A 26,652-nucleotide genomic window follows, 5' to 3' on the forward strand; every position below is an offset into this window, starting at 1 on the left:
TGCTAATTGTATTGTCTTTCTCCTCTCTGTTTCTCTTTCCTTTCTTTCTTTCTTTTTTTTTTTTTGAGACGGAGTTTCGCTCTTGTTACCCAGGCTGGAGTGCAATGGTATGATCTCGGCTCACCGCAACCTCCGCCTCCTGGGTTCAGGCAATTCTCCTGCCTCAGCCTCCTGAGTAGCTGGGATTACAGGCACATGCCACCATGCCCAGCTAATTTTTTGTATTTTTGGTAGAGACGGGGTTTCACCATGTTGACCAGGATGGTCTTGATCTCTCGACCTCGTGATCCACCCGCCTCGGCCTCCCAAAGTGCTGGGATTACAGGCTTGAGCCACTGCACCCAGGCCCTTTCTTTCTTTCTTTTTTTTTTTTTTTTTCTTTTTTCTAGATGGAGCCTTGTTCAGTCGCCCAGGCTGGAGTGCAGTGGCATGATTGTGGCTTGTGGTAACCTCTGCCTCCCAGGTTTCAGGAATTCTCATGCCTCAGTCTCCCAAGTAGCTGGGACTAACAGGTGTATGCCACCACACCCGGCTAATTTTTTGTATTTTTAGTAGAAATGGGGTTTTGCCATGTTGGTCAGGCTGGTCTCAAAACTCCTGGCCTCATGTGATCTGCCTGCCTCGGCTTCCCAAAGTGCTAGAATTACACACATGAGCCACCGTGCCTCGCCATGCCTGTCCTTGTTTTCTAATGGACTTTGGTATTGTCAACAAAAATTCTCAGGAAGGTAACCAGTTGGATCCCCACCAAACTCTACCCCAGTTGTTTTCTTTCTTTCTTTCTTTCTTTCTTTTTTCTTTTTTTTTTTGAGATGGACTCTTGCTCTGTCACCAGTCTGGAGTCCAGTGAGGCAGTCTCGGCTCACTGCAACCTCCACCTCCCGGGTTCAAGCAATTCTCCTGCCTCAGCCTCCCAATTAGCTGGGACTACAGGGGCACGCCACCATGCCCAGCTAATTTTTGTATTTTTAGTGGAGATGGGGTTTCACCATCTTGGCCAGACTGGTCTCTTTGGCCAGGCTGGTCTTGAACCCCTGACCTTGTGATCTGCTTGCCTTGGCTTCCCAAAGTGCTGGGATTACAGGTGTGAGCCACTGTGCCTGGCCACCTTTTTCTTTTGCTTAGGAGAGTTTTCAGTCCTCATTGAGAGTGCATATATATGTAATTTCGTTTTTCCTAAGAGATGAGGTTTTACCTTGTTGCTCAGGCTGATCTTGAACTCATAAGCTCAGGCAGTCTGCCTACCTCACCCCCTCAACATACTGGGATTACAGGCATGAGCCACTGTGCTGAGCCAGTGTAATTTCTTTAGAGTTACAAATTACAAAAAGTAAAAACATTTATAATCAAAATACTCTTGTTGCATTTAATTTCAGAAAGAAACTCTCTAATATTAAAGAACTAAATCCCAGCACTTTGGGAGGCCGAGGCAGGCAGATCACTTGAGGCTAGGAGTTCGAGACCAGCCTGACCAACATGGCAAAATCCCATCTCTACTAAAAAAACAAAATTTAGCCAGGCATAGTGGTGCCTGTTACTTGGGAGGCACCTATAGTCCCAGTTACTTGGGAGGCTGAGGTGGAAGGACTGCGTGACCCCGGGAGGTGGAGGTTGCAATGAGCCGTGATTGTGCTACTGAACTCCAGCCTAGGTGACAGAGCAGACTGTCTCCAAAGAAAAAACAAAACAAAACTGAAACTAGTGGATTTTTGATCTTTGATTCAATAGCATCTTACATAATTTGATACCTCTGCCTAAGACAGTGAGAAAAAACGTGGTACTTTGTGAGGACATTGGTTTGGGTTTTCATTGCCTTGTCTTTAAGAAATATATACAGAGGCTAGGCATGGTGGCTCACGCTTATAATCCCTGCACTCTGGGAGGCTTAGGCAGGTGGATCACAAGGTCAAGAGATTGAGAACATCTTGGCTAACACGATAAAACCCCATCTGTACAAAAAATACAAAAAATTAGCCAGGCATGGTGGCACGCGCCTGTAGTCCCAGCTACTTGGGAGGCTGAGGCAGGGGAATCACTTGAACCTGGGAGGCAGAGGTTGCAGTGAGCCGAGATCACACTACTGCACTACTGTACTTCAGCCTGGCGACAGTGAGACTCTGTCTCTAATTAAAACACACACACACACACACACACACACACACACACACACACAGAGGTAGGTTTGTGTATATTTGTGAATATGTGTGTTTATATGTTGCAGGGGCTCATGGCAGTGTGTAAACTTTCTACTGTTAGGCTGGGCATGTTGGCTCACGCCCGTAATCCCAGCACTTTTGGAGGCTGAGGCAGGCAGATCGCTTGAGCTTAGGAGTTCAAGAGTAGCCTGGGCAACATAGCAAAGCCCATCTCTACAAAAAATACAAAAAGTTAGTTGGGGGTAATAGCATGCACCTGTAGTTCAAGTTACTTGGGGGGATGGAGCAGTGGTTGAGGTGGGAGGATAGCTTGAGCCCAGGAGGTTGAGGCTGCAGTGAGCTGAGATTATACCACTGCACTCCATCCTGGGTGACAAAGTGAGACCCTATCACAAACAACTTTCTGCTGTTAAATTAGATAACAGACTAATTGTTATATATGTGTATTTAATTATAGGTGTCCCGTTTCCCAAAAACTTTATGTCTGTGGCAAAGACTATTCTAAAGCGCCTGTTCAGGGTTTATGCCCATATTTATCACCAGCACTTTGATTCTGTGATGCAGCTGCAGGAGGAGGCCCACCTCAACACCTCCTTTAAGCACTTTATTTTCTTTGTTCAGGTAAGTTGAACCATGTCGATTTCTGTGTCCTGTGACTTGGACTTGTTTGAAATGGGAACTTCAATAAAGAGCAGTGTGTCTTATTTATACATGTAGAGCCAGTTACAGGCAAGCTTCTCTTTTCTGTTTTGTTCTCTTTTCCACATTGTTTATTGATGTGTGCGGCAGTATAAAAAGGTATCTTTTTTTTTTTTTGGAAACAGAGCCTCTCTCTGTCACCAGGCTGGAGTGCAGTGGAACAATCTTGGTTCACTGCAACCTCCACCTCCTGGGTTCAAGTGATTCTCCTGCCTCAGCCTCCCAGGTAGCTAGGATTACACACGCATGTCACCATACCCAGCTTATTTTTGTACTTTTGGTAGAGATGGGGTTTCACCACGTTGGTCAGGGTGGTCTTGAACTCCTGACCTCATGATCGGCCTGCCTTGGCGTCCCCAAGTACTGGGATTACAGGCATGAGCCACTGCACCCGGACAAAAGGTATTTTTTATAAAAATCTTTTCATAGGCAGCAGGAAAATGAAAGTAGCCCTTTAATAAAATAAAGTTGGGACTATTACTTTCAGAAAGAAATGTCTGGCTTTCCAGAGTATTCAGAAGATAAGATATTTTTCATGTGTAGATAAAAAATAGGCAGGCCTATTTTGGGGCCCACCTAGAACAAATAAGGCCTATTTTGGGCCTTCTGCTTATTTGCGATTTCTGCTTCTGGCCTCCCTAGGTCTGTGGTTAGGATATATCATTCAGGGCTGTGGCCTGTTGCTTTATGGACCTTAGTCAGAATTGGAACTTTTTATTTTTTTTTTGAGACAGAGTCTTGCTTTGTCACCCAGGCTGGAATGCAGTGGCACGATCTCAGCTAACTGCAACTGCTGCCTCCCTGGTTCAAGCGATTCTCCTACCTCAGCCTCCCAAATACCTGGCATTACAGGTGCCCAACCCCATGCTCAGCTAATTTTTGTATTTTTAGTAGAGACGGGGTTTCCCCATGTTGGCCAGGCTGGTCTCAAACTCTTGACCTCAGGTGATCCACCCACCTCGGCCTCCCAGAGTGCTGGGATTACAGGCCTGAGCCAGTGCACCTGGTGAGAACTGGAACTTTTAAAAATCGAAAAATAATTCACATTGTTTGAAAAAGATGTCAAAGAATTGGTACGCCTTTAGCCTAACTTAGAGATCCTTGTATTTTGCATATTGCATTACATATATATGTCTGTCTGGATATTTCCTGGTAGCTTTATAGTAGATACTGCATATTATAGTTCTGTGTACTGTACCATGCTCTTCCTGATCTTCCTTCTCAGATTGTTGCATAAAGGTCTACTGCCCCTTTATCAAAAGTTCAGTTTGTAGTTTTCAGGTAGTTTCTTTTTCGGGGTAGCGGGGGATGCAGAGTCTTGCTCTGTTGCCCAGGCTGGAATGCAATGGCATGATATTGCCTCACTGCAACCTTTCTCTCCTGGGTTCAAGCAGTTTTCCTGCCTCAGCCTCCCAAATAGCTGGGATTGCAGGCACCCAGATAATTTTTATATTTTTATAAAAAGTGATCCTCAAGTGATCCACCTGCCTCGTCCTCCCAAAGTGCTGGAATTATAGGCATGAGCCACCATGCCCAGAGGTAATTTCTATGTACATTTAAATATATATATATATATATATATATATATATATATATATATATAGTTTTGATTTCAATATTTAACAAAGTGAGGATCATACTGATACTGAGTTGCTTCTTTAATAAGTCTCCTATTATAAGAATATTGTAAAACAAACTCCCTTTTTTCTCCTGTACTCTCACCACACAGAATGCTTCTGTGACCAGACATGGGGACTGTCCCTCACATACCAAGCAAATGGTCATTTATACAGTGGATACCAGATGAATATCCTATAATTTGATTACGTTCTGATACTATCTGGAGGTAGCATCAGACCCTACAAGTTGAGAGCTCAGTCACACAAGACTGCCCCCCACTTTGGATATCAATCAAAAGTAATAGATTGTCATCTATACCTCTGACTGTAAACCAGGGTTCGTACAATCTCCCTCCCCTTGGGTTTGATTAATTTGCTAGAGCAGCTCATAGAATTCAGGGAAATACTTATCTCTACCCATTTATTATGAAAGATGTTACAAAAGATACAGATGAACAGCTAGATGGAAGAGATGTGTAGGGCCAGCAGAGAAAGGGTTTCCATGCTCTCTCCAGGCATGCCATGCTCCAGGAACCTCCATGCGTCCAGCTGTCCAGAAGCTCTCCTGAGCCCTTTTTTTTTGTGTTTTTCTGGAAGCTTCATTACTTGGCCATGATTGATTAAATAATTGGCCATTGGTGATCAACTCAGCCTTTAGCCAGCCCTCTCCCCTCCCCAGAGGCTGTGATCTGGGAAGAGAGAGGGCTGGCTGAAGGTTGACCAGTTCCCATCCTGAAGCTTTATAGGAGCCCCCAGTCACTAGTCATCTTATTAGCATACAAGATACTCTTACCACTCTGGTAATTCCACCAAGGGTTTTACAAGCTATGTGTCAGGAAACGGGGAGGAAAACCAAATACATATCACAATGTCACACCTATATTTTTAAAAAGAGGGCCAGGCATGGTGGCCCACCCCTATAATCCCAGCGCTTTGGGATGCCAAGGTGGGCAGATCACTTGAAGCCAAAGTTTAGTATCAGCCTTAGCAAATAGTGAGACCACATCTGTACAAAAAAAAAAAAAAAGAAAAAAAATAAAAGAAGACAAGAATGAATACCTATTTTAAAATGATCACAGAGGTTATTTCATGATTCTTTTGGACTTCAGAAAACTAGGGTTGGGAATCCCTTCTCCAGAAGATAATTAAAGAGTTTCAGTTTTAGATCCATTTTTAAATGTTATTTTTCTTCTTTTTTTAGGAGTTTAATCTGATTGATAGGCGTGAGCTGGCACCTCTTCAAGAATTAATAGAGAAACTTGGATCAAAAGACAGATAAATGTTTCTTTTAGAACACAGTTACCCTCTTGCTTCATCTATTGCTAGAACTATTTCATTGCTATCTGTTACAGACTAGTGAGACAAACATTAACAGGATAAAAAGATACCCATTGTCTGTGTCTACTGATAAAATTATCCCAAAGGTAGGTTGGCATGATAGTTTCCAAGTAAGACCTTAAGGACACAGCCAGATCATAAGTACTGTGATAGCAACCAAGTATGACTCCTATTATTATCACAGAGTCATACCTGGTTGTAATATGTGATGATTAACCTGTAGTTTATAAGTTTACTTATTATTCTTTTACTCATTTTACTGTCATTTCTTTACAAGAAAATGATTGAATCTATTTTAAGTGACAGCATAATGGACATTAAGCATTTCCATCAATAATTTATGAATAAGTTTCTAGAACAAATTTCCTAATAACACAATCAGATTGGTTTTATTCTTTTATTTTACAAATAAAAAATGTATTTTTAAGTATCCTTGAGATTTAGAACATGTGTGTCACTTCAGATAACATTTTAGTTTCAGGTTTGTATGGTAGTGTTTTTATAGATAAGATACGTATATTTTTTCAAAATTCATGATTGCAGTTTAAATCATCATATGGCATGTGTGGGTGGGAGCAACCAAAGTTATTTTTACAGGGACTTTATTTTTTGATCTTTATTTGGAATTGTTTTCACATCTGTCTAAATTATTAGGAGTGTGTATATCAGAAGTAATTTTTTTATGTCTTCTAAGGATGGTCTTCCAGGCTTGTAGTCTGAAAAGCTTCATTCAAATAGTAGCTTTTGGCTGAGAAAAGGAATCCAAAATATTGTAACAAATTTAGATCTCAAAACCACTATTTTTATTATATCATTATTTTTTAGAGGCCTTGAAATTCTGAATAAGAGAATGGAGGAAAATACTCAGAGTACTTGATTATTTTATTTCCTTTTATTAAAAAAATTACTTCTATGTTTTTATTGTGTCTTGAGCCTTAGTGAAGAATAGTGTAGAAATGCATGAACTTTCTAATGAGGATAAAACTTAAGGAAAACCACAATAAACCGTGAAGGTGTACACATCTTACAACACAGCTAAAGTTTTGGTGTGCTACCTATTCTTGAGAGAGTGAGTGAGTGTATGTGTTTAAAGAGACAAAATGGGAGAAATAAGTTTAAAAAATTCCTCATTCTGTTAATATTCAAAAGATGGACTGAGCTCCCACTTGGGTTTTATCTTAATTGTTTTTGTATCAAAACTTGAAATTCCTGTTTCTATTGGGATATAAAAACCTTCCCCTTAAGTGAAGAAAACATTTATTTTTTATTTGGTTCCTAGGATATAGTAAACTCTAGCAGTCTATTTAAAATGTACTGAGGCACAACAGTTCTTATACTGGAAGACTTGCCAAACTGGCAAAGCTTTAAGGTCGTCAGCATTCTTTTTTTTTTTTTTTTTTTTTTTTGAGACGGAGTTTCGCTCTTGTTACCCAGGCTGGAGTGCAATGGCGCGATCTCGGCTCACCGCAACCTCCGCCTCCTGGGCTCAGGCGATTCTCCTGCCTCAGCCTCCCGAGTAGCTGGGATTACAGATATGCGCCACCATGCCCAGCTAATTTTTTGTATTTTTAGTAGAGATGGGGTTTCACCGTGTTGACCAGGTTGGTCTCGATCTCTCGACCTTGTGATCCACCCGCCTCGGCCTCCCAAAGTGCTGGGATTACAGGCTTGAGCCACCGCGCCCGGCCAGGTCGTCAGCATTCTATGCGGTTCAGAGCTGTGGTTTTGGCAAAGTACTTTACTAACCTCCTTGCTGGCTTTGATAAAGGTTAGATTTGATGGGGTTTTTTTTGAATATTTTTTTCTTATTCCACTAAACTATAAAGAAAATAATTACTTAGAAACTCCATTTTAAATAATCTTTTTTTTTTTTTTTTTTTTTTTTTTTGAGACGGAGTTTCGCTCTTGTTACCCAGGCTGGAGTGCAATGGCGCGATCTCGGCTCACCGCAACCTCCGCCTCCTGGGTTCAAGCAATTCTCCTGCCTCAGCCTCCTGAGTAGCTGGGATTACAGGCACACACCACCATGCCCAGCTAATTTTTTGTATTTTTAGTAGAGACGGGGTTTCACCTTATTGACCAGGATGGTCTCGATCTCTCGACCTCGTGATCCACCCGCCTCGGCCTCCCAAAGTGCTAGGATTACAGGCTTGAGCCACCACGCCCAGCTAAATAATCATTTTCTATAAATTCTTAAATATATACAGAATTTTAAAGGAAATAGAACATTTCATCTGATTTAGGTAGCATCCACATATCATTGAGGAATTAAAGTGTGGGACAGTCATTATGAAAAAAAAGAGAGAAAAGCCCTCTATTAGACATTCCACAATCCATGTTTTAAGCTTATCCAAAGGTCCAAATGTCAGCCATTTTGTATGTTCATGTTGATCATTTGCAAACAAGAAAGCAGGTTTCTAGATGTCACTTAGGCTGTGAACTGCCTCTCAACTTTAAACCCTGTTGGCTTTACTTTTTTAAGTCCACAAGTGACGAAACTACTTTCTCAGCTCGGCTTATACATTCCTCATTATTTCTAATATTTCAAATATTATCAAACAAAAAAAAGTTATCACTTTTCTCCACTTATTTTCTAAGCCCCAAAGCAAATGAAAGACGATCACGTCAGGACAGTAGTAAAGGCAGCTTATAAATAGGACATAAATCAGAGATGCGTTGGTATTTTGATACTCAGACTGTCCTTTTTAAAAATAAAAAGAAAAACATTACCAGGTTCCCAAGTCAATCTGGCTTAACCAACAGTACACCTAAATATTAGTGTTTAACTCCAAGGCTAGGGAGCCAAGGTGGGGAGGAGAATTGGAGGAAAGGGAGATAATGAGAAGAGGATGGCCCCTTCTTGACTTGGCTAGAGGGCCAACCTTTGATAACAATTTGAAGAAATCAATCTTTTTGACTCTTCTCACTTTTATCTCCCCATGCCCAAGGTTTATCTGTTCCATAACACTCACTCCCTTCCCCCTGGCTAATCAGAAGTCATCTCTTCAGTGTCTGATCTCTGTTCTTCATACATGATTACAGTCGCAGGGTGAAGAGTGCTTGCTAAATTATGCAGTTAATCCGATGGTGCTTTAATTTTCAGGCCTTCAAAAAAAAACTTGGACAGTGATGTACAGATTTTTTAGTTGAACTTCCTTGTACTACAGTTTTTGTATTGACAGCCAAATGTGTCTTTCATTCTTCAGATTGTGAATAAAGTGATTTTACAGGACTTCCAGCAAACAAAGTATTTCCTTTCATCTAAGGCTTGTAGAACCCTAGCTCATACAGCTGCTTACATGAGAAATCCAAAATCTGTATTCACCATGATGTAGGTAACAAAGGTAAAGTTTTCCTAGTAGTGCAGGGGTAAGAGGAACAATCTTGGCGGTAATATTAAGTTTTGCCAATATTAGGATTTTCCGATTGTATTGTTGGCCTTCTGTCTGAGCATTGAGGTTGTACTAGAAGTACAGCTTCTCAAACATAGTATCATTACCTCATAAGCATTAATAAATCAGGCCCAAGGAGCATAAGTCCTAGAAAATTTTTATTTTTTATTTTTTATTTTTTTTTTTGAGACGGAGTTTCGCTCTTGTTACCCAGGCTGGAGTGCAATGGCGCGATCTCGGCTCACCGCAACCTCTGCCTCCTGGGTTCAGGCAATTCTCCTGCCTCAGCCTCCTGAGGAGCTGGGATTACAGGCACGCGCCACCACGCCCAGCTAGTTTTTTGTATTTTTAGTAGAGACGGGGTTTCACCATGTTGACCAGGATGGTCTCGATCTCTCGACCTCGTGATCCACCCGCCTCGGCCTCCCAAAGTGCTGGGATTACAGGCTTGAGCCACCGCGCCCGGCGAAAATTTATTTTTAAGCAGCCCTAGTCATGGCGCTGGTGCGGCCGCTGCCTTGTTGCAGGAGCCTGCCTCCTGTCGACAACAAAGCCTCACCTGAAAAATGCCAGCCTGGACACCAAACGCTGAGCACCTTCAGCAGGCACATTATTTCCACCTGAGATCAGTTAAGTGAATTCGGTTTCTACTATTGTAGAATTCTGGCAAAGAGGTAAAATAGTAGTCCTTAGGTCATCCTATTTTTGCTTTCAGTTTTGATATTTCAGACTGTAAAAGGCCTTGGGGCGATGACAGTATATGTTGTAGCAGTAATTTTTTTTTAAGCAACTGCATTGACATTCATTTGGGTTTTCTCTAATTATCAGATTCTATTCCAAACAAGTATTCTGTAGGTCCAAATGGATTACCAGTGTGCTATAGACATTATTAAGAACAACATTCTATTCTACATCAAAAATAGTTTGCATAAAAGTTAGTTTTGGTTACCATCTAAAATATTTTTAAATGTTCTTTACATAAAAATTTATGTTGTACTTTAAAATCCTTAGGGGCTTTATCTATTTTTCTAAGTCCGTTAACTGTACTTTTTTTAAAAAGTATTTTGTATCTACTTTTGTAACTTCATCAGAATAAAATATATTGAAAGCAAGACATGACTGATTAAAGTATGTCTATCAACACACTTATTTCTGTTTAAATATAGAAGCTTGAGAGTTTTGCAGGTTCTGTGGATTTTTTGAGTACAGCTTAAATTTGGAAAGTTACCTTTGCATATCATTTAGTGGCTAAAATGTTTTCTTGGCCCTTAAAAATGGAATTTACTAGGACCGAACACCTGAGAAACAAACTATGCCTCTGATAGTGGCTAAAACCTATCCCAGACAAAAATACATGGTCTCCTTCCTGCCATGCAAATCAGGCTCCAGATCTCTCTCTCTCTCTCTTTTTTTTTTTTTTTTTTTTTTTAATTTAAGACAGGTTTTCACCATGTTGGTCAGGCTGGTCTTGAACTCCCATCCTCAGGTGATATACCCGCCTTGGCCTCCAAAGTGCTTGGATTACAGGCGTGAGCCACTATGCCCAGCCATGCTCCAGATCTCTTTGTACATTCCTGGTTCTGAGATGGTAGAGTTAAAATTAAAAACTTAATGAATGTGGCTAAACAGTACAAGTTAACAATCATTTTAATTTTTTGAGACAGAGTCTTTGTTGCCCAAGTTGGGAGTGCAGTGGCACAATGTTGGCTCACTGCAACCTCCACCTCCTAGGTCAAGTGATCTTCCTGCCCCAGCCTCCTGAGTAGCTGGGACAACAGGCATGCACCATCATGCCCAGCTAATTTTTTTTTATTTTTTGTAAAGATGGGGTTTTGCCGTGTTGCCCAGGTTGGTCTCGAACTCCTGAGCGCAAGCAGTCTGCCCATCCCAGTCTCCCAAAGTGCTGGGATTACAGGCATAAACTACCACACCCAGCCTAGTTAATACTAATTTTGTATAAGCTATGAGTAAACTAGCAATCAGTTTTGTATTTCTTTTGACATTTTCAGTAGGCCTAAAATTGATCATAAAAAGGATAAGCTTAATCTTTGGGAGAGCCAGACTCTGGGTTCCAGCCTGCACAGCCAGAAACAGTGTCCAAACTATGCCATGGACCTTCTCTAACAAATACCCCATTGATGTCCCTACTAGGTATGGACACTACAGCCTGTACCATCCCCACTTAGGTGTGGACACTAGCCTGCACCATTATCGCTGGCCACTAGATGCCAGTCTCTGCCATGGCACCTCTCAAAAACTAGCTACCTTTTTGCTTTTTACAGGAGTCCTTTAGTAGGATATCTCATTTAACCCATAAAGCAACCTGGGAAAAGTGATTGCAATTAAGAGATATGCCAGAAATATTTCAGTATTCTTTAGACCACGCCACAAAAGCTCCGACAAGTTCAAATAGTACATAGCAAGTCAGGCCTCTGTTTCTCTGGATAGCATTTGCAAAAATTCTGCATGCTCAACAGTGCTAGGAAGCTCTATAAAATAAAATGCTGATAAGATGAAAAATTATCCTAATGAGGTTAAAAAAGGAGGTGCATCCAAAGAGTTCCTACCTAATGAATTTTCTGAGTTGGCCCAAATTTAATAAATGTATGAAAGCTATGAGTGATCATGAACCAATACAACTTAAGAGAATCTCAAGGTCACAGCAAAAAAAGTAAGATGCAGAAAGCTTTGACTCATTTCCTGGGACTAATTGCATTTCACTTTTATTTTAATCATTAAGTAAAACTTACCTTTTATTTGTTTCTGCCAAAAAAAAGTAATAATACTGGAACTGTTGGAACTAATTTGGAAGCCCAAGATTGGTCAGATTGTCCTGCAAATCCTTTTCTAGAAAGTTTCAAATTTAGACCTGTGGAGGGCAAATTGCTGAGCCTCTATCAGTTCTGTTCAGTAATAACGGTGCATGCACTTTTTGTCCCATATTGGGCTGTTGACAGATGACTCAAGTAAGGCTCTGTCCTCATGGAGCTCATAGACCAGTGGGAACAGACACATACATAAATTGATTGATAGTTGTAAAGGGCCGTAAGTGCAACAAAAGTTACAGGTAACTTGCAGGTCCTAAGCTTATTGTGAGGCAGTCAGAGGTGGCTCCTTGGGAGAAGACAAGGCTTGAACCTTAAAAGTTGGGCATTAAAAAGTGGGCAACTGCATAACCAAACTTGTAGCATAGCTTATACAGGGAGATGCAGGTATAACATTACTGAAGGATAGATTTCATTTGGGCAGGTAGATAGTGGTTAAATCATAAAAAAGAACTGTAGGTGATGGGGTGTCTGAAGGATTTCAAGTAGTAAATGTTTTCATTTCATTTATTCATTTTTGAGACAGAGTCTCACTCTGTTGCCCAGGCTGGAGTGCAGTGGCTCAGTAGCTCACTGCAGCACCCACCTCCCAGGTTCAAGTGATTCTCCTGCTTCAGCCTCCTTAGTAGCTGGGGAGTAGAAGCACATGCCACCACACCCGGCTAATTTTTGTATTTTTAGTAGGATGGTGTTTCACCATGTGGCCAGGCTGGTCTCGAACTCCTGACCTCAGGTGATCTGCCTGCCTTGGCCTCCCAAAGTGCTGGGATTGCAGGCATGAGTCATCATGCCCTGCCTAAATGTTTTCACTTCAGATGGCTCTGACAGCCTAGGGGAAACAGGATGGGAGGAAAATGGGGCAGAGAGTAACTCAGAGTAACATAGTGTGGGGCAGTTGCCAAATTATGGGGAAATGGAAGATTAGAGATAAGCGGAAGGACCCCCCACCCCTTTTTTTTTTTTGGAGACAAAAACCTGGTAGGCCGCTATGGGGCGCTAATGGTTTGTAGTTTTGAGTAGAGACGGGGTTTCACCATGTTAGCCAGGCTGTTTCTGAACTCCTGACCTCAGGTGATTTGCCTGCCTTGGCCTCCCAGAGTGCTTGGATTACAGGTATAAGCCACCTTGCCTGGCCAAAAGTACCATTTTAAATAAAAGGAAGAATTCTACCAATACAAATCTGTAAGCTTTGTTTAACCTCATTTGGTTACAAGTGAGAAACCCAATTAAAAACTGGGTTTAGTGCTCATTTCCAGCACTGCTGGTTTCCAGCTGTACAAACAAAGGCAAACATTTGTCTCCATTTATCTGTTTTCTTCTTTGTCTTGCTTCATTTCCAAAGTAGCTCTGCCTGCTTTGTTGCAAAGATGGTTGCCAGCAACTCAGCCTTTCTACCAGCTTAGCAGCACACCAGAAAAAGATCAACGTCTGGGAACTATAGACACTGGGGAATACAAGAGGAAGGAAGAAAAGGGGCAAGAGTTTAAACTACCTATTGGGTACTATGTTCATTACCTGAAGGACGGATTCATACCTGAAGGACGGATTCATTCATACTCCAAACCTCAGCACCATGCAATATACCTCTGTAACAAGCCTGCATATATTCCCTCTGATTCTAAAATAAAAGTTGCAAAAGGCTGTCTGTCACCCAGGCTGGAGTGCAATGGTGCGATCTTGGCTCACTGCAACCTCTGCCTCCCGGGTTCAAGCGATTCTCCTGCCTCAGCTTCCCGAGTAGCTGGGATTACAGGCATGCACCACCACGTACAGCTAATTTTGTATTTTTAGATGAGATGGGGTTTCTCCGTGTTGGTCAGGCTGGTCTTGAACTCCTGACCTCAGATGATCGCCCGCCTCGGCCTCCCAAAGTGCCGGAATTAAAGGCGTGAGCCACCACACCTGGCCAGGATCAATTTCTTTAGTTCCAGAAAAGTCCCTATACTAACTCTTACTGGTTTGGCTCAGATCATGTGGCCAACCCTAAGCCAATCTCTGATTAGCCAGACTTGGGTTCTATTTCCACTCCTAAAACTGGGAATAGATGTGCCTCATCTAAACCATGCTGTTTGAATAGCAAGGGAATGGTTCACCACTATTACCCTGCTTGAAAAAAAATTTTTTTTGACAGTTTTAATTGCATCATTGACTCAATGAAGAAAACTTAGAGGTTAGCAAATCATCTCTAAACATTTTAAAGAAAGGAAGTGGAAAATGTAAGACAGGCTAGTAATTGATCCAAAGGAGAAATTCTTAAGGCCAGAACCTAGGAGTCAGTTAATATTGTAATAAATATTTTAGACAACATCCATATAGAACAACTATAGGTCCACTCCATCCAAGTGCAACGCCGAAGGGATGTATTGATTGCATAGGCCAGAATATTGGCCAAAAGCTGGTAAATCCTGCAGGGTGCCATCAGACCACGTGCACAAACAAATACAGCTAGAGAGAGGAGGAGCCTGGTTGAATTTCTGCCTTGACTGGTCTGAGGACTCCAGAGGAGAGGTCAATTTGCTGACAGTTCTACCCCATCCCACATGGCGTCAGCTTCCGTTCCATTCTCATGGTCCATGGTCTATGGCTCCAACCTGGGCCTTTGTTAGGCTGTGTCCTGTGGCACCTTAAACTCAGGCAAATTCAAAACTGTTCGAAGACTCTGCTTAGCCCCCAACTAACCCTCCATCCAAGTCATTGTCCAAGCCAGAAACAGCAGTCATCTCAGATACCTTCCCCACCCTCACCCCAACCTGCAGTCGCTCGATTCTATTCACTTCCCAAGTGTCTCAGTTCACTCTTCCATTCCTCCTTCCCCTGGTTTAGTTCAGCCCTCTCCGTTCTCACCTGGACCATCGCGGTAGCCTCGGAGCTTCTGACCGTGTCTCCGGTGCAGTTCCTACACGCCCTCCTCCTCCTCACAGGAGCAGAGCGATCTTTCTAAAGCGCGAATCGAATCCTTCACGAGTCCCCACACCAGGAGCGAAGGCCAAGCTCTCAGTTACAAGCTAGGCTGCCGACGTGGGGAGTGGGAATGGAAAAGTGCATCAGGGGCACTAGAGGTATTCGGATGAGGGAAGGCTCGTATCGGGCGCCAAGACCTTGGAGTGTTTCTGAGCTGAGGAGGAAAGAGGTTTTCACGCGGGCAAGGGAACACTATCCGTTAAACAGGCCCTGGGGAGGCTGGAGGAGCGCGGGGCGAGCCCAGGCAGAGGGCGTGTCCCGAGGCCGGCTGGCGCTGCAGTGTCAGGGGTGGAGTCAGCCGGGGGAGGCGGAGGTGGGGCCCGGCGTCCGGCAGCCTCCCGGGACTGAGCCTGGCGGCCGGAGGCCTCCGGGGCGGGGCCTTGAGAACTGGGGCGGGGCCCCGGGAGGCTGGCGGCCTCCGGGCGGCAGGGGGCGGCCTCTCCCACGGCGGCTGCTCTCGGTCTACCGCTCCGCATCTCTCTGGCATATAGTGACCTCGGGCGGCGGGTCGCGTCAGCCGGGCATGGCGGCATGGAGCCCAGCTGCGGCAGCACCTCTGCTCCGCGGGATCCGCGGGGTGAGCGCGGGCTGGGTCGAGGCTGCTCTCCCCGAGACGGGAGCTGTGGAGGGACGTGGGGCCGGCAGCTGTCGGGGCTTGAGGGGCGCGCGCGGCACCGGCACTGGGGGCTTCCTCTTCCTTTCACTCATTCATTCATTCATTCATTCACTCAGCGAGTTCGGCATTCGAAATTTCAAGCTCCGGAGCGCTCTGGGGGAGCTCCCAAGCTGGGTGGAGTTTGGAGGTCAGCCGGACAGACACATAAACAGTCATAATACAGCGGGCACAAGGGGGAAAAAAAGATGATTTGCGGAGTGGAAGAGAGAAGTCATAGCCCGAAGTCAAGCGTGGGTGCAGGGGACTGCAGAGGAGCCGGGGCCTTGGGAAGATCGACTGGGCCTCTGACCTTGGTCCTCTCCAGATCCCACACTACCGGAGCAGAACCCAAGCTGGGGACACTTCCCACGCGCTCTCCTAATTTCTCCCACTTTCTGATTCATCCTTTGCTTCGGTTTATACACTTCTTTCTCTTTCTTTTCATTTTCCGTCTCCCCTGGTCCTGTACCTGCCTCGCCCGTGCATGAAGAGTTCTTCCACTGTGGTGACTTTGAGCGTGGTCAGTGATGATCTGGGGATGTCAGTTGATTATTCCACTAAAGGCCGCTGACCACAGATCTGCTAAGATGAAAGAGAGCCTTCTCCCAAGAATTCTGCAACACTCACCACTCTCACCCCTTAGTGGCTGCCGATTCTGCCTGCCATCTGGTTACTCTCTGCCTTTTCCCCCTAGATTCTGCCCCCAGAAGCAGCTCCACCCCACCCCCACCCCCAGCAATTCTGTCCAGTCTCTCAACATTGAGGTTCTGTCCCTCCATACAGCAGGCAGACAATCACACGCTGGACCTTTCTCCTGACGTGCGTTTCAACTGCCTGTCAGAATTCTCTGCTGGGGCCCCGTAGAATTGTCCCTGAGTAGTTCTTCCCCTGCTCATTCATTTATCTAACACCAAGTGCCTCTGAGGGCCAGCCCTGGGGTCAGCTCTGGGTTGCTGCCCTACTCAGTCCTGGTCTATAAGACCAGTGGTGAGAGAGCCAGTGCACAGCTCGTTTTAAAGGAGGTGCTCTGAGTTCTGTGACACAGGACCTTGCTCTGAGCTATCGGGAAGGACTGAGGGGTAAAGGGGTGGGACCTTCAGCACCAGCACCCATGAACGGCCCTAGTGTCCTCCCACCTGTCATCCATGCCTAGTCAGGGACCAGCACCCGGGAGTTCCTCCACTGTAATGCCTCTTTCTGACTCGCTCCAGAAGGCACCATTTCCTGCAGGTTACTTTGGTACCATGAGCCTGGGTTCCATCACCTGGAGCCACATCACCTGTCTGACACAGTCCACAATCTTTAGCCTGGCATTCAAGACCTGCCACACTCCATTCCCAGTCTGCCGTTTCAGCATGCGCTCAGCCCAGTCAAGTGACTGCCAACCAGTTTTCTGCTCCTTTACTCCTAAATGGTGACACATGTTCCATCAGAAACAGGCTCCCCGGGTTGGACGCGGTAGGTAGCTCACGCCTATAATACCAGCACTTTGGGAGGTCGAGGTGGGTGGATCACCTGAGGTCAGGGGTTTGAGACCAGCCTGGTCAACATGTGAAACCTCGTCTCTACCAAAAATACAAAATTTGCTGAGCTTGGTGGTAGGCGCCTGTAATCCCAGCTACTCAGGAGGCTGGGGCAGGAGAATAGCTTGAACCCAGGAGGCAGAGGTTGCAGTGAGCCGAGATTGTGCCACTGCCCTCCAGCCTGGGTAACAGAGCAAAACTCTGTCTCAAAAAAAAAAAAAGAAAGAAAGAAAGAAAAGAAAAAAGGAAACACAGACTCCCTGTGGTAGCCATTGGGGAAGGGATGTTGACGCCAGTGGTAAACAACCTACAGAAACTCCTTGTTCCTTCTTCAGGTCCTTTCATAGAATTCTGCCACTGCTCCTCAGTGAGAATGAGCGCATGATGAAGGATAGCTGGCTTATTGAGCATTGGGTTGTGAGGTCACATCCCACTGGGGAGAGCGAGACATGTTAATCTGGCCTAAAGCGGGGGTGTGGAATTTGGCCTCACCATCCAGGGATGCCAGATGGCCTGGTGGGATGGATCTGAGGCAGGCTGTCCAGCTTCTCTTCTGGCTTTGCATCTTCTTAACCAGTTCAACCTTGGGTACATTACTGTGTGCCTCAGTTTCCTTACCTATAAAACTATCAGCATAATAGCGTCACATGACATTATGAGGAATCAAGCATCTCTTGAATTAGGTTTGGGGCCTCCTGTCTCTGGAGTCAAATTGAGTTATTAACAGTCATCCTAGGCTGGGTGTGGTGGCTCATGCCAGTAATCTCAGCACTTTGGGAGGCAGAGGCGGGCAGATTACAAGGTCAGGAGTTCAAAGCCAGCCTGACCAACATGATGAAAATTGTCTCTACTAAAAATAGAAAAATTAGCTGGGTGTGATGGTGTGTGCCTGTAATCCCAGCTACTCAGGAGGCTGAAGCAGAAGAATCGCTTGAACCTGGGAGGCGGAGGTTGCAGTGAGCTGAGATTGGGCCACGGCACTCCAGCCTCGGCAATAGAGTGAGACTCCATCTCAAAAAAAAAAAAAAAAAAAAATCATCCTTTCCCTGCCATTAAAAGTTTATTCTGTGTTCTGGAGGGCTTACATGGACTCCTAATCCCACAGAGCCCCTCTGAATTAACCCGTGACAGTGCTGGCGAGGGCTTAGGGGCCTCCTTACAGGGGAATGGCTAGCAGGGGCCTGCACGGTGGCCCAGCTCGGGGGCAGCAGCATCTCCCTCTGTCCTGACCCTCCTCTTTGTTCCGTGGCAGCTTCCACTTCATTGTGTCCGTCGGATGTTTGCCTCCCAGACTGAGGGGGAGCTCAGAGTGACCCAAATTCTCAAAGAAAACTTTCCTCGAGCTACAGTCATCAAAGTCACTGACATTTCAGGTAAGGTTTTCTCTCACCCTTCCCACGGCACTTTGATAAGATATTGCCCTTTGGAAGGACAGAGGGCTAGGGGCTTGGAGGAGGGGACTTACTGCTGGTGAGTAGCTTCTCAAGCTGTGTTGCTGCTGGACAGATGGAGCTCGGCCGCCCCCACCTGTCGAGATGGCAGTCAGGATTCAGAAACATCGTAGGGAAATTGGACAAGGCACAGCTGGGAGGCCTCAAGGTTGCCAGCTTGGCTCAGCTCAGACAAAGTCCCTCTCAGTCACCCCAAAGCTCAGCTTCACAGTCTGTCATTTGACTTTAATAGGTTTTCCTTTAATTTTCCCCCATTCTTCTGATACCCTAGGATGTCAGAGCTGGAGTAGACCCCAGAAGGGTTTTGTGCAACTGCCTCATTTTCCCGAAGAGGAAACAAGCCCAGAGAGGCCAAAGGACCTGCCCAGCTCCTCAAAGGGAAGAGACAGTGGAATTGAAACCAGAACCGGGACTCAGGGCAGACTCTGTCCTAAGCCCAGTTACCAGCCCCAGCCAGGCTCTGTCCTTCTCAGGCAACCACTGGCACCTAGAAGTTCAGGCTGGCAGTGTGTTAGGAGCAGGCTGGAGGAGCAACTTCTGCACCCACAGGATGGGGAAGATAGGCCCTTTATCCACACACACATGCATACACAGAACGGTGCCTGGCGTGGGCTGCTGGATAGGCATCAGCCTGAATCTCTTCACACCCAGAGGCAGGCTTTGCCACTCAGCATTGCCACAAGGGCTCACTGACTTTACTGAGAACATAACATTTCCAAGGATTGGGGAAATAGTTTAGGAAGTAGATTTTATTCTGGAAACTACAGGAAATAAAACAAACTAAAAATTTCCTGGGGTTTTGGCTTGGTGGCTCACTCTTGTAATCCCAGCACTTTGGGAGGCTGAGGCAGGTGGATCACGAGGTAAGGAGTTCAAGACCAGCCTGGCCAAGAAGGTGAAACCCTGTCTCTACTGAAAATACAAAAATTAGCCAGGTGTGGTGCCGTGTGCCTATAGTCCCAGCTACTTGGGAGGCTGAGGCAGGAGAATTGCTTGAACCCAGGAGGCGGAAGTTATGGTGAGCCGAGATTGCACCACTGCCCACCAGCCTGCATGACAGTAAGACTCTGTCTCAAAAACAAGAAAGAAAAAAGATCTGCTGGGGCCAGGCGCAGTGGCTCATGCCTGTAATTCCAGCCATTTGGGAGACTGAGGCAGGAGGATCACCTGAGGTCAGGAGTTCGAGACCAGCCTGGCCAACATGGTGAAATCCTGTCTCTACTAAAAATACAAAAAAAATTTAGTCAGGTGTGGTGGTGAGTGCCTGTAATCCCAGCTACTTGGGAAGCTGAGGCAGGAACATTGTTTGAATCTGGGAGGCAGAAGTTGCAGTGAGCCAAAATTGCGCCACTGCACTCCAGCCTAGGCAACAAGGGTGAAACTCCATCTCAAAAAAACAAAAAAAGGATCTGCTGGAATGGTACATCAGGTGAGGGCTCTGCAGGGGTCCCGGGGCAATGCCGAGGCCTTGATGTTACCAGGTCCTGAACTTGCCCCTGGCTCTGTGTAGTCCTAGACAGAGTGCCGAAGGGGAGGCTGAGAAGCTGGATTTAACCAAAACTTGGACTCCTAGAGCACATTATAAGAGAAGCAGAACAAAGCCTGTTGAGTACATTGCACCTGTCATGCAGTGGCCTGGCTGGGTTAATAGTGCAGAGACCATTTTCTTGCCCATGTTATTTCATGCTAGAGCTGTGCATTTATCATCACTCGTCAGCACTAGCTCTCTACCAGGTGGAGGCAAGGCTCAGGCAGGGGGTGGGTGGCCCACCAAGCTCTGCCTCAAGGGCTTCACCAAAAAGCTCTCCCCCAAAACCCAAAACGAAACCCTGGATGTTGCACTGCGGACTCTGCAGTGCCAGAGACATCCCTGAGCAGCTCAATGCATGACATGTTGCTATGTCCCGGCTCTGGAGCTCCCCTGATTCTCTTTTTTTTTTTTTCGGGAGACAGGGTCTCACTCTGTTGCCCAGGCTGGAGGGAGGGCAGTGGTGCGATCTCAGCTCACTGCAGCTTCCACCTCCTGGGTTCAAGCAGTTCTCCTGCCTTAGCTTCTCAAGTAGCTGGGATTGCAGGCACTTGCCACCACATCCTGCTATTTTTGTAGTTTTAGTAGAGAGGGGGTTTCACCATGTTGTTGAGGCTTGTCTCGAACTCCTAACCTTGTGATCCACCTGCCTTGGCCTCCCAAAGTGCTAGGATTACAGGCGTGAGCCCCTGGTCCCTTCTTTTCTTTGGATAGTATTACACAGTTTTCAAACCAAATTTTAGTGTATTTTCGCACTTTTAAAATACTGATTGTTGGTCCTTTGGAAGGTGGAACACTAAAATTCCATTCTTCTCATCCTCTTCCGTGGTGTTTATTGGCCTAGTAAAAGGAAACCCTCTACATTCCCTAGGTTGTCCATGCTTTGTGCCTTATCTTTCCTTCCCACAAGTGATAGCCCTGGGTAGTGCAGCTGCCTCGCAAAAGGAAGAGCGCATTTTGGATTGTGGCAGCCTGTCTGGAGGAGCATGTGGTCAGATTGGAAGCCATGATCTTTTCCTAATGGTCTTAGCAACTTTCCTTTGTGCTGAATGATACTCAGTCCTTTGGACTGTAGAGTACATCAAGGACATATGGGACCATGGCTGCCATGACTTAATAATTGAAATGCTTTTGAATCGTGTTTATTTTAGGAGGTTGTGGGGCGATGTATGAAATTAAAATTGAATCAGAAGAATTTAAGGAGAAGAGAACTGTCCAGCAGCACCAGATGGTTAATCAGGTCAGTAGAGGCAACAGTGCCCCTTGCCACTGGCCTCCAGCCTCCAAAAGGGCCTGCCAAGCAGGGGTGGTGGTTTTTGCTGTCAGCTGCAGGAAAGAATAATGCAGTACCACAACCTGAGAAAAATAGTATCTGGGAGTATCTACATTGTGGCAGAAAGGAATTTTATTCAAAATTGAAGACAAGCCTCCCAATAGTGATTTTGTATATCCTTGTATAATGCTACCAATGTTTACTGTTACTGTCACATGTTGATGAATGTATCTAAACATAGACAGTGCTAAAAGACATATGTTTTTGTAGATTTAAAAAGGGTTTTTTGGCTTCTCTTTGAGACTGCCTTACAGGTGGGTCAGTTGATACGTGGCATGAGTGAGAATGGCTGCAGCTGCCCCAGACCCAGTGACAGAACCAGACTAAGTCTCGTGTTAAATATTATCCATGCTCATTTTAATTTATACCAGCACTGACCCTTGTACCTGTACCTGTGAACTTGCCCCCTCACTGAGTGTGTTCGGCATCATTCTGGAAGGTCTTGCCATCGTGAACTAGTGTTATTTTTGTGAAGCACAGCACTGATCCCAAGCCTCTCTTTGGTGGCCTGTCATGCATTGAGTTCAGGTGTCCTAGACTGCCATTCACACATTTCCCCCGCCCTTCTCTGCACACACCCTCCCAGCCAGCCTCTGCCTGTCGTTCTCTCTGTCTGGGCCTTTGCCTGGATTGGACCTCCAATGTCAGGATGTGACTTCTCCAAAATGGAATGCTTTTCAGATACTAAAATTTAATCTAATGGGTAAGCCAATAAGAAAACACAAGGCAGCTCTCCTCACTGTCTGCAAACTCTCAAGAAATACTGGTTGGGCTCCTTCCATGTGCCATGTCCTTTGTTAGGTATGGGGGACACAGCCTGCCCTGCACTGAGTCTGCTTTTGAGGGGGAATGAAAGACGAGTAACTGGGTTGTCTACTCAGGGCAGTGGGAGGAGAGGCACATGTTGATGTAGGGGACCAGAGGACACCTTAATCCCAAGACCGTGCAGGTGACATTCCCTCAAACTGGGGGAATCACAGCCCTTCCCCACCCCAGACTGGTGCAGTTTCCTCCCAGTGTTGGAGATGGCAGTCACATTTATGGAATGCTTACTATGTGTTGGGCACTGAGGTCAGTGCTCAGCATGTACTTTATCACTAATCCTCACAGCAATCCTTTGAAGAAGTACTTTCAGCTTCCTTCCCTGTGTTGCTCTCCTTTTCTCCTGCTGAAGATGGGCTTTCTCTCTTTGGTGGGAAACATGGGCTCTGGCCACCTCCAGTTGATATCACAGCATATTGGCCCAAGAAACAAGGCTCCACTCTCAAAAATCCCAAGGGAGATTCTGAGTGGCCCAATTTGGGTCATGTGTCACCTTGGTCCAATCATAGGCTGGGCCTCTGTGACTGAGGTCACATAATGACCTCAGTATCAGACCAACTGCTAATTCCACCAGAAGTATGCAATAAAGTGGAAAAGGAATTATTCCCCAAGAAAAAGAGATCACTAAACAGATGAGAAAAGAAAAGTGTCCACTCCACTGTGATTATCAGATTTTGGCCTAGTATAAAAGGACGGTATCTCTTCCTCTATACTGATGATAAACTTGAGAGGTCCAAGCCCTGCTCTGATCCTGTAACCTCTCTTTCTCCCAGCACTGCAGGGGCCAAATATCTTTTTGACTCTGGTGGTTCCTTCAGATTTGGGCTCTGACACCATTTGTAGCCTTAAAACAAGTCCCATAAATAATTTGAAACTTTATTCCTGCGCTGAAGTGACATTGGGGAATTTGTGCTAATTGGTATGATTTTAAAGAACAGCTCATTTTAAAGAATGCTTATTGCTCGAAATAATAAAATACAGGAAATAGCCTAGAAGTTCGTTAGGGGACAGGTTGAAAAGTTATAATGCATTCATGTAATAGAATACTATGCTGATGCAAAGAAGAATGAGGACACCCATATATGCCTAATACAGAAAGATCTCCAAGATAGATGGTTGGGGGAAAATCAAAATATAGAGCAGGGGTCTCCAATCCTTTGGCTTCCTTGGGCCACAGTGGAAGAAGAATTCTCTTGGGCCACACATAAAATACACTAACATTAATGATAGCTGATGAGCTTTAAAAAAAAAAAATCGAAAAAAAATCTCAAAATGTTTTATGAAAGTTTACAAATTAGGCCGGGCACGGTGGCTCAAGCCTGTAATCCCAGCACTTTGGGAGGCCGAGGCGGGTGGATCACGAGGTCAAGAGATCGAGACCATCATGGTCAACATGGTGAAACCCCGTCTCTACTAAAAATAAAAAAAAATTAGCTGGGCATGGTGGCACGTGCCTGTAATCCCAGCTACTCAGGCGGCTGAGGCAGGAGAATTGCCTGAACCCAGGAGGCGGAGGTTGTGGTGAGCCGAGATTGCACCATTGCACTCCAGCCTGGGTAATAAGAGCGAAACTCCGTCTCAAAAAAGAAAAAAAAAGAAAGAAAGTTTACAAATTGGTATTAGGCCACATTCAAAGCTGTCATGGGCCGTGGGTTGGACAAGTTTGGTGTAATGTGTTTGAATTGTTTACCATATGCATTTTAAAAGGTCATAGGGTGGAATATTAGCTTGAATATACCTGCTGAATATGCATTTTTTAAATCCCTGAAAATATACACAAGAAACTGGCCTCCACAATGGCTCACGTTTGTAATTCCAGCACTTAGTGCAGCCAGGATGGGTAGATTGCCACAATCCAGGAGTTCAAGACCAGCCTGGGCAACATAGTGAGACCCTGTCTCTATAAAAATAAAAAATTAGCCAGGCATGGCGGGACATGCCTCTAGTCCCAGTTACTAGGCAGGCTGAAGCAGGAAGATTGTTTGAACCCAGGAGGCGGAAGTTGCAGTAAGCCAGTATCATGCCACTGCACTCCAGCCTGGACACTAGAGCGAAACTCTGACTCAAAAAAAGAAAAAAAAAAAAAAGATACACAAGAAACTAACAACAGTTCTTTTGGGAACAGGGGTGGAAACTGGGGAGATGGACAGGTGTAGGAGGGAGACTTCCCTGTACGCCTTTTTATACTTTTTGATCTTTATGTTAGATACTGATTTAAAAAAAGAAAAAATTGTTTTTCAAAAGAAGGAAAAATTGCTTGAACAAAGCACATACACAGTCTTCTTCAGATATAGAACTGTGTAAAAATACTCTCAGAGAATTACTGTAATCAACATGAAATATACAAAAACTGATGATGCTGTTTTTTTATTTAGGCACTAAAAGAAGAAATCAAAGGGATGCATGGATTGCGGATATTTACCTCTGTCCCCAAGCACTGACCAAACCCTGGCTACATTGATGCTGCTGCTTAAAACCTTGGATGAACTTGACTGACCCCATTCTTACCTAGGCATTCACCAAAAAATTTATATATTTTGCTCATATATATTTCCATATTGTAATTATAGAAGATGTATAATCTATTTAGATGTTAATTAAAGAAAAACAATGAAGCTTTTGAAGGGTCATTAGTAATGCTTCAGGTTCCTTTATTTTGGCCAAATAAAATTTGTTTTTATTTATTTATTTATTTGTCTTTAGACAGTTCTGTCCTACAGAGAGAGAATGCAGTGCCAGCTTTTTGTCTTGTGAAGAGGTTTTCCTGTTGCTTCCCCTCCACGAAACTGCTCAGGCCTCTTCATCTTACTGAAACAAAGAAAAGATCCTTTACTATTGCTGTTCTTTTCCTTTATCATTCTTTTTTCCCACTCTAAACTTCTTCTTTTTTTTTTTTTTTTTGAGACAGAGTTTCGTTCTTGTTGCCTAGGCTGGAGTGCATTGATGCGATCTTGGCTCACCGAAACTTCCACCTCCTGGGTTCAAGTGATTCTCCTGCCTTGGCCTCCCAAGTAGCTGGGATTACACACATGTGCCACACCTGGCTGCTTTTTTGTATTTTTAGTAGAGATGGGTTTTCTCCATGGTGGTCAGCCTGGTCTTGAACTCCCGACCTCAGGTGATCCACCTGCCTCAGCCTCCCAAAGTGCTGGGATTACAGGTGTGAGCCACTGTGCCGGCTCCCCCTCTAAATATCCTATATGGATGATCTTGCAACCTTAATTTCTTTTTTTTTTTTTTTTTTTTGAGACGGAGTTTCGCTCTTGTTACCCAGGCTGGAGTGCAATGGCGCGATCTCGGCTCACCGCAATCTCCGCCTCCTGGGTACAGGCAATTCTCCTGCCTCAGCCTCCTGAGTAGCTGGGATTACAGGCACGTGCCACCATGCCCAGCTAATTTTTTTGTATTTTTAGTAGAGACGGGGTTTCACCATGTTGACCAGGATGGTCTCGATCTCTTGACCTCGTGATCCACCTGCCTCGGCCTCCCAAAATGCTGGGATTACAGGCTTGAGCCACCGTGCCCGGCTGCAACCTTAATTTCTTATGCTCTGGAGTGGACTCTGAAGATTTGGGGGTGCAGGATCCGGGTTCTTTTTCTGTGTTTGAAGATCCTCCATCCTTTGATACTTGGTAGGAGACAGAGCCCACCTCCCATGACAGAAGCTGCAAAGGTTTGCTTTCCCTGCCTCCCTCACAGCTAAGGCACAGGCAGACGTTCCAGATTCAGCCAATCAGATGGACCTTCCCTGAACTTAGGAGCAAGTGACACTGAGGAGCAGGGACAGTGGGACATGCATTCCTGCTACAGTCATGGCTACAATGTCTGGTGTTCTGGATGGTGGTGGTGGCAGCTGATTCCGTGCTATAAGCTGCTGTCTCTGGAGTTCATGGCAGTGGTCATGGGGTCTGGGTCTGCAGTGTGATTTGGGCTCCAGCCACGGAGACTTCCTTGTCCCTGTTTCAGCAGCTGCCTCACCAGTGTTCCCAGACATCTTGTAACTGCCCCCACAGCCTTTCACTAAATTATTTTCTGCTCCCAGCAGCCAGCACCCTGTTACCGTGGCAGTGGCAGGTTGACCATCCACTCCCCTCTCACTCTTCTCCTTTGCCTGTCATGGAACCGACCACCAGAGAAGTTAGGGGTCACTATTGGTTCTGAAGGTACCTCCATAAGAAATGAGGGCATGAAGATACGACAAACTTGGGCCCCAGATTTCTGGGGGCAGAAAAAATTTCAAATATTCTGTTCGTGCACTGTGCCTCCATTTCGTCATTTTAAAATATTCTTTATCTGCACAGTGGGGTTGGGAGGGATTGGTACCGGCCAGGGCAGAACTCCCTCTTAAAA

General features: G+C 45.1%; 2 protein-coding genes across 6 annotated transcripts in view; both read left to right on the plus strand.

Annotated features, from left to right (window-relative positions):
- The window catches only part of MOB1A (MOB kinase activator 1A), a 29,161-nt gene extending 20,117 nt beyond the window's left edge, over nucleotides 1-9,044 (plus strand). For 2 of the 4 annotated variants that reach the window (XM_039478637.2, XM_074398138.1), the window contains exons 5-6: nucleotides 2,614-2,777; nucleotides 5,676-9,044. In XM_039478637.2, coding sequence (XP_039334571.1) covers nucleotides 2,614-2,777; nucleotides 5,676-5,753 — 242 coding nt within the window. In that variant the 3' untranslated portion in view covers nucleotides 5,754-9,044. The remainder of the gene's footprint in view (nucleotides 1-2,613; nucleotides 2,778-5,675) is intronic. The other 2 variants (XR_012517335.1, XM_074398133.1) reach the window with 2 other exon arrangements.
- A 6,404-nt stretch (nucleotides 9,045-15,448) lies between these two features.
- Nucleotides 15,449-24,990, plus strand: BOLA3 (bolA family member 3). 2 transcript variants are annotated; one of them, XM_003922596.4, is made up of 4 exons: nucleotides 15,455-15,567; nucleotides 18,421-18,541; nucleotides 21,299-21,387; nucleotides 24,678-24,990. In XM_003922596.4, the coding sequence occupies exons 1-4, from the start codon at nucleotides 15,514-15,516 to the stop codon at nucleotides 24,741-24,743; spliced, it is 330 nt and encodes a 109-aa protein (XP_003922645.1). In that variant the 5' UTR covers nucleotides 15,455-15,513; the 3' UTR covers nucleotides 24,744-24,990. The 2 variants fall into 2 exon arrangements, with proteins under 2 accessions (XP_074254262.1, XP_003922645.1); XM_074398161.1 differs by lacking the exon at nucleotides 21,299-21,387 and having other exon boundaries at nucleotides 15,449-15,567.
- The last annotated feature ends 1,662 nt before the right edge of the window (nucleotides 24,991-26,652 follow it).

Source organism: Saimiri boliviensis, chromosome 1 (assembly GCF_048565385.1).
Source record: "Saimiri boliviensis isolate mSaiBol1 chromosome 1, mSaiBol1.pri, whole genome shotgun sequence".
In the NCBI taxonomy this organism is placed as follows: Eukaryota; Metazoa; Chordata; class Mammalia; order Primates; family Cebidae; genus Saimiri; species Saimiri boliviensis.

Excerpts from the sequence above, each read along its gene's own strand:
- BOLA3 (XM_003922596.4), top strand. The coding sequence starts at position 15,514 with ATGGCGGCATGGAGCCCAGCTGCGGCAGCACCTCTGCTCCGCGGGATC. Across the intron at positions 15,568-18,420 it reads TGCTCCGCGGGATCCGCGGG|CTTCCACTTCATTGTGTCCG; the intron begins GTGAGCGCGGGC and ends GTTCCGTGGCAG. Across the intron at positions 18,542-21,298 it reads CAAAGTCACTGACATTTCAG|GAGGTTGTGGGGCGATGTAT; the intron begins GTAAGGTTTTCT and ends TGTTTATTTTAG.